Here is a 6,470-nt window from a genome sequence, read left to right as displayed (position 1 = left end):
GAATTCACACAACTTAGTGTTCTCAAGAGTACTCATTTTGAAAATAAGTATAGAAAAACCGAATTAAATAAAGTATAACAAGTAACTAATTTTTGTGTGTTTTTGATATAAAGAAAGCAAACAAGACAGAAAATAAAATAAAGCAAGACAATAAACAAAGTAAAGAGATTGGGTGTGAGAGACTCCCCTTGCAGCGTGTCTTGCTCTCCCTGGCAACGGCGCAAGAAAAGTAGCTGCTTGTGACGGTAAAGCACACGTCCATTGGGAACCCCAAGAGGAAGGTATGATGAGTACAACAGCGAATTTTCTCTCAGTAAGAAACCAAGGTTATCGAACCAGTAGGAGATGAAGATCACGTGAAGGTTGTTGGTGAAGGAGTGTAGTGCGGCGCAACACCAGAGATTCCGGTGCCAACGTGGAACCTGCACAACACAATCAAACTACTTTTCCCCAACTTAACAGTGAGGTTGTCAATCTCACCGGCTTGCTGAAAACAAAGGATTAAACATATGGTGTGGAAAATGATATTTGCTTGCAGAAAACAAAAGAGAAGAATGATTGCAGTAGGTTGTATTTCAGATGTAAAAGAATGGACCGGGGTCCACAGTTCACTAGTGGTGTCTCTCCAATAAGATAAATAACATGTTGGGTAAACAAATTACAGTTGGGCAATTGACAAATAGAGAGGGCATAACAATGCACATACATATCATGATGACTACTATGAGATTTACTTACGGCATTACGACAAAGAACATAGACCGCCATCCAGCATGCATCTATGCCTAAAAAGTCCACCTTCGGGTTAGCATCCGCACCCCTTCCAGTATTAAGTTGCAAGCAACAGACAATTGCATTAAGTACTGTGCGTAATGTAAACAATACAAATATCCTTAGACAAAGCATTGATGTTTTATCCCTAGTGGCAACAACACATCCACAACCTTAGAACTTTCTGTCACTATCCCAAATTCAATGGAGGCATGAACCCACTATCTAGCATAAATACCCCCTCTTGGAGTTACAAGTATCAACTTGGCCTGAGCCTCTACTAGCAACGGAGAGCATGCAAGATCATAAACAACACATATATGATAGATCAATAATCAACTTGACATAGTATTCCATATTCATCGGATCCCAACAAACACAACATGTAGCATTACAAATAGATGATCTTGATCATGATAGGCAGCTCACAAGATCTAAACATGACGGCACAATAGGAGAAGACAACCATCTAGCTACTGCTATGGACCCGTAGTCCAAGGATGAACTACTCACGCATCAGTCCGGAGGCGGGCATGGTCATGTAGAGCCCTCCGGTGATGATTCCCCTCTCCGGCAGGGTGCCGGAGGAGATCTTCTGAACCCCCGAGTTAGGGTTGACGGCGGCGGCATCTCTGGAACTGTTCTGGTATTTTGGTTCTCGGTGCTAGGGTTTTCGGGGATGAAGGAATAAATAGGCGAAGGGGCAGCGTCCGGGGAGCCAGGGGGCTCCCTCCCCACATCTTGGCGCGGCAGTGGGGCCCCCCGCGCGCCCTATGGGGTGGGCCCCCTGCTTCCCTTCCTCGACTCTTCTTCGGTCTTCTGAAACACTCCGTGGAAAATAGGGCCGTGGGATTTTGTTCTTCCAATTCCGAGAATATTTGTAAACCAACTTTTCTGAAATCAAAAACAGCAGAAAACAGGAACTGGCACTGTGGCATCTTGTTAATAGGTTAGTCTCAAAAAATGCATAAAAACATTATAAAGTGTGAATTAAACATGTAGGTATTGTCATAAAACTAGCATGGAACATAAGAAATTATAGATACGTTGGAGACGTATCAGTAACCGGCACGGGGACACACGAGCTACATAGCTTCTGAAACCTCACGACGGTGGGGAGGCTCTAATGTTGCTTGTCTGAAATTATTGGGCAACTAGTGCGAGGTTCCAATGATTTGTATCGTGTCTCTAGGGCTCAAAGGATCCGGCTTATAAAGACTCTGGATCTAGGGTTACAAGGAGTAGAGTTCCATCCGGATATGACTAAGTCTAGTCTTCTACGCCAAGGATCCGGCAATTCCAAGGTCGGTACGGATCCACCCACTTACCATCTGGCTGGACTCCTCCATCTTGATTCCTCCGGTAACTGGGCCGCCCGATGAGCCATAGGTCTCACAACTATCGGTGGTACATCCAGTTAAAGTATCCACGACACTATTGATCGATATTAAGCATGACTAGGAACTTTGCTTATGCGTTGCACCGGGTTGATTTTTATTGAATGCTTATTTAGATCATATCGAATAAAATAAAATAAAATATTTTGAATAAAAAAGGAGAAGACCTTCCACCTATTGAAAACGGTTTGAAAACAATCAGAAATAAAATAAAATAATGTTTTGAATAAAAAAGGAGAAAGCTCCACCCGGCCAGGCCCAGCAGCCTCATCCGGCCTGGAGCAAACCCTAGGCTGGAGACAATCTTGCAGGCACCCCCTCCCCCGCCGCCTGTCAATTTTGCAAAGAACCCCTCTTCCTCCCACCAACACGACCGAGTGAGGCCGGGCTCCTCCACGGCTCTGCCCCTCTCGCTCGCCTCACTCCCTCTCCTTCATCTTTGCCCGCTCGGCCTTCCGTCGCCACCGCCTCGCGCAGGCGCGCCGCCCCGCCTTCGACCGCCCCGCGCACCATGCGGGCTGAGGACCTCCTCCATTCCCCTTCACACACGCTTTACGCGCGCCCCTCCCGCGAGCCAGCTGCTGCTCTAGCCATCGCGCGTCCTCGATGCCAGGGGACCGCACCAGCCCGCCTCCTCGCTGCACCTCGTGCGGCCGCCCGCCTCAAATCTGCGCGGACGCTCACTTCCCTCTGTCCCTGCCTTTCGATTTGAAATCGATTTGCCAAATTCTTCTCTGATCAAATAATGCTCATATTTCGCCCGTAGCTTTTTTCTCTCATATTTCTCATACAATCCCCTCATCCGATTTCCCCAATTCTTCTTATCCTGCAGAGCATTTTCTCTCATATATTTCTCGTACAATTTCCTGCTTTAATTTGCTTCGGATAGATGCCCCTTGTAGTTCCAAGGCAGCTTGATGTACCCCAAAAACTCGTGTATAGAAACTGCTCTGACTATTGACACAAAGAAATATCTGTGCCTGAATGTCTTGGGCTGCAGCGGTAGCAAAAGATCGGCCCAGAAGCAGCGATGGATGAACAGAGACCGAACTAAATGAACCAGTATGTAATGTGGCGTGGCAGTTGTGCAGTATTATGCTGATTGGTGGGAGGATAAAACGTTCCAATGAAAAGTTGGACGAAAATTTTAGCAGAAATCTTAGCTCCTTTATTGTTATATAGATATAGATATAGAGATAGATATAGATATAGATATAGATATAGATAGATATAGATTTTTATCGTAGCTTTGTTGGACCATGGTACTATCTTTTGCAATTAATACAGAGCTGCCATGTTGAAGACTGCTCCAATCAAACAACATTTTACGATAATATAAAATCAAGTGGCATCAATTGTGCGGGTCAATCGGCTAGTAAAGAAAATAAAGATGACAATTTAATTATAATAATCGAAAATGAAAAGATTGAATACCATTTTTTTTGCGAATAAGATTGAATACCATTTACACATGATCAACGGAAATTGAATCCTGTATTAAGCTACTCTGTTGATGCACATGATGAGTACCAATCAAAGGAATCTAGTGTCTGGACTGTAGACATGCACCATGAGAAGGAACTCCAGGATCATCGACCACGCTCCGTCTGGGATACCACGAAACGAACAAGCCACCAATGTGATGGATTAGAGCTTGGCGTGGTCGCGGCAGTCCTGGCCGCGGATGCCCATGTCCGGGAAGCCGACGACGACGTGGCAGTCGGAGTAGGCGACGACGTTGATCTTGAAGACGCCGAAGACGGCAACCCTCCCAGGGATCCTGGCGTTGGCGTCCAGCGGCAGGGACCCGGCCTCGATGTCCTCGAGCAGCTGCGTCATGTTCGCCGTGAAGCCGGCTGTGAAGACCGTCATCTCCAGCTCCACGACCGTGTCTCCCTTGCTGGGGATGCTGCCGGGGTCGACCTGGGCATCGCCGACGTGGGTGCCGCGGTACCAGAGCCCGGTGGTGCCGGAGGCGAAGGAGAAGGAGGCCGGGTTGGGGTTGTGAACGGACGCGGTGATGAGCAAGGTGAAGTTGGGCTGGGTGAGGCTCGGGGCGACGCCGACGATGCGGCTGGAGATGAGGTGCGTGCGGGGGTCGCGGACGCGGAGCACGGTGAGGAAGAGGGCGAGGAGGGTGACGCCCAGGATCACGAGCACGCCGAGGGTGACGAGAAAGCAGATGCAGCAGCACCTGCGGCGGCGTCGGCGCGTCTGGAGCTCGGGGTCGTCGGCCGGGGCTTTGGACTGTGGGAGAGGGCAGGCTTGGGTCGGGAGGTCGGCAGCTGGTGAGGCCATGGTGGATGTTCGACCGTGGCCGAGCAAGTGGCCGATGGATGCAGATTAATAGTCGCAAGCAACTAGCGAGTTGCACTGTTACTGTTGCAGTGAAAAGTGAGCGAGGGAGTGAGAGCTTTTAACGGAGAGAGAGCTGGATCACTTGATTGATGGTGTGTAATAAGAAATGATTGGACTTGCTTGACGGTAGATGATGCCGTACGGACTAATGACATGAAGCCATCCCCGTTGGACAAGCTAAGCAGCGTGACGCCGTTGCGTGTGGTATCTCTCGACTGCTCGTTGTTCATTTGATTAATCATGCCGTATCACTCATTTACTAGACAGCAAAATTATCACTACTAGTAGAAATTGGAACATGGCGTGTTGAACACGGGATACACGCGGTCACTTGATCGGTTTATTTTCATTTTTATTTTTTTTAGTGCACATCAGTTCATTTTCATGGTTCTAAAATCGCTCGACCCACTCCACTTTAAAAACGGTTTTGCTATGTCTCAGTCAACTGAGATTTTCTTAAGTCTAAGTCACTTACAAAAAATTACTTGAGTTGCACTTTTCTGTTAAAAAAGTGCAATTACACTTTTTTACCAGAAATGTGCAACTGGATCGAGTTGCACTTTTCTTTAAACTGTAGTTGCACTTTTCTAAGGTGATTGAGACTTCAGAAAATCTCAGTTAACTTAGATATAGACACACCCCTTTAAAAAAACCCTTACATTCAAGAACCAGTAAAAGAAATCTCGAATGTGATGTCTAAGTATAATCAAAAGCACAAATTAGCACACGTATGATATAGGAAGGGAATAGGTCGACCGGCACTCTGATCGCTCCTTCATCCTCACCTTCTGCTGGATGTCCTTGTCGCCCGTCGAAAACCAGGTGCTAGGCGATGTGTTTTTGGCTCTGACGTGAAATTTGGTTGCTTCAAACGAATTTAGGAACTATACTGTGTGTGCCTAGTGTTGTCTCAAGACGTGGTCTAAGCGCGTACTCAGATGCGTGTTTACCATCATCGGATGAGAATTTTCAGGCTCATCACACATATTGTAAATCTATGCGTAATCTTCGATGGATAAGATCTAGTGAAGACAAGAAACAGTTATTATGGTTCGAACAAACCTGATATAATGAATTATCAAAAGACCCAAACCAACCCAGTAGGAATGATTTAAACTGCGAGAGATCAAATTGAAGGAAATCAAACCGCAAAAGAATAAACATAAGTTTACCTGAAACCCTGATATGAACTCAACGAGAACGAATATCAAGTTTGGAACAACCACTAATGAACTGAAACTTCTTCTGGAATGTAGTTTTTTTTTAAAGATGGATGGGCATTTCAGGACTCTGTGCGAATGCCCAACTAAAACTCTTGACTTAAACCCACGTATCAGTATTAATTTTGAGCTCAACTGATGGCGAGAAATGAAACTACACACATCGTGAAATTATGTATATCCATCACCTAAATCTTAGAAAATCTGTAAGGATCTAAGTTGATTGCCCTCCATTTACTCTCAGAGATTACCCTTTAAGTTTTCACGAAATCAATTACCGCAATTTGAAAATATTTCGAGATATTTCGAGATATTTTTTTATTCGCACAAATTTAGAGCCTACAATGACACAGGTGTTGAAATAACTCAGCAATGGAAAATATTATATTACAATACACGGGCATTTGATTCTGTAGGCACACACGAGTATAGCTAGTCTTGGAAAAGAGCTGGTACCACACTGTACAGGTAAAGCAACTAGGAGTTGGGAAGGGGATAATTGTTTTGACATGTACTTCGTACCGCACTCTCTTCCTGGAAGACTATTTGTGTCCTGCCCAGTGAGGCAGTGACTAACAACGTTCTTCCTAATTCTCAAAGTAAACTCCAATCTGTAAACCCTAAAGCGATTTCCATAGTAGCAGCAAGCGAAGTGACAGCAATTAAACGTGGAAATACATCAGCCCTAAATAAAGCCACTCTTCCCTTTTTGCCATCATGGAGA

General features: G+C 45.6%; 1 protein-coding gene across 1 annotated transcript; it reads right to left on the bottom strand.

The window, feature by feature from the left end:
• Window positions 1–3,548: 3,548 nt before the first annotated feature.
• Window positions 3,549–4,638, bottom strand: LOC127326110 (uncharacterized). Its single transcript, XM_051352970.2, has one exon. It carries the CDS (start codon window positions 4,464–4,466, stop codon window positions 3,816–3,818), a length of 651 nt encoding a protein of 216 aa, XP_051208930.1. The 5' UTR covers window positions 4,467–4,638; the 3' UTR covers window positions 3,549–3,815.
• Window positions 4,639–6,470: the final 1,832 nt, after the last annotated feature.

Source organism: Lolium perenne, chromosome 4 (genome assembly GCF_019359855.2).
Source record: "Lolium perenne isolate Kyuss_39 chromosome 4, Kyuss_2.0, whole genome shotgun sequence".
Classification (NCBI taxonomy): domain Eukaryota; kingdom Viridiplantae; phylum Streptophyta; class Magnoliopsida; order Poales; family Poaceae; genus Lolium; species Lolium perenne.
Note: the sequence above shows the minus strand (reverse complement) of the source record. Positions and strands in the feature narration are given on the sequence as shown.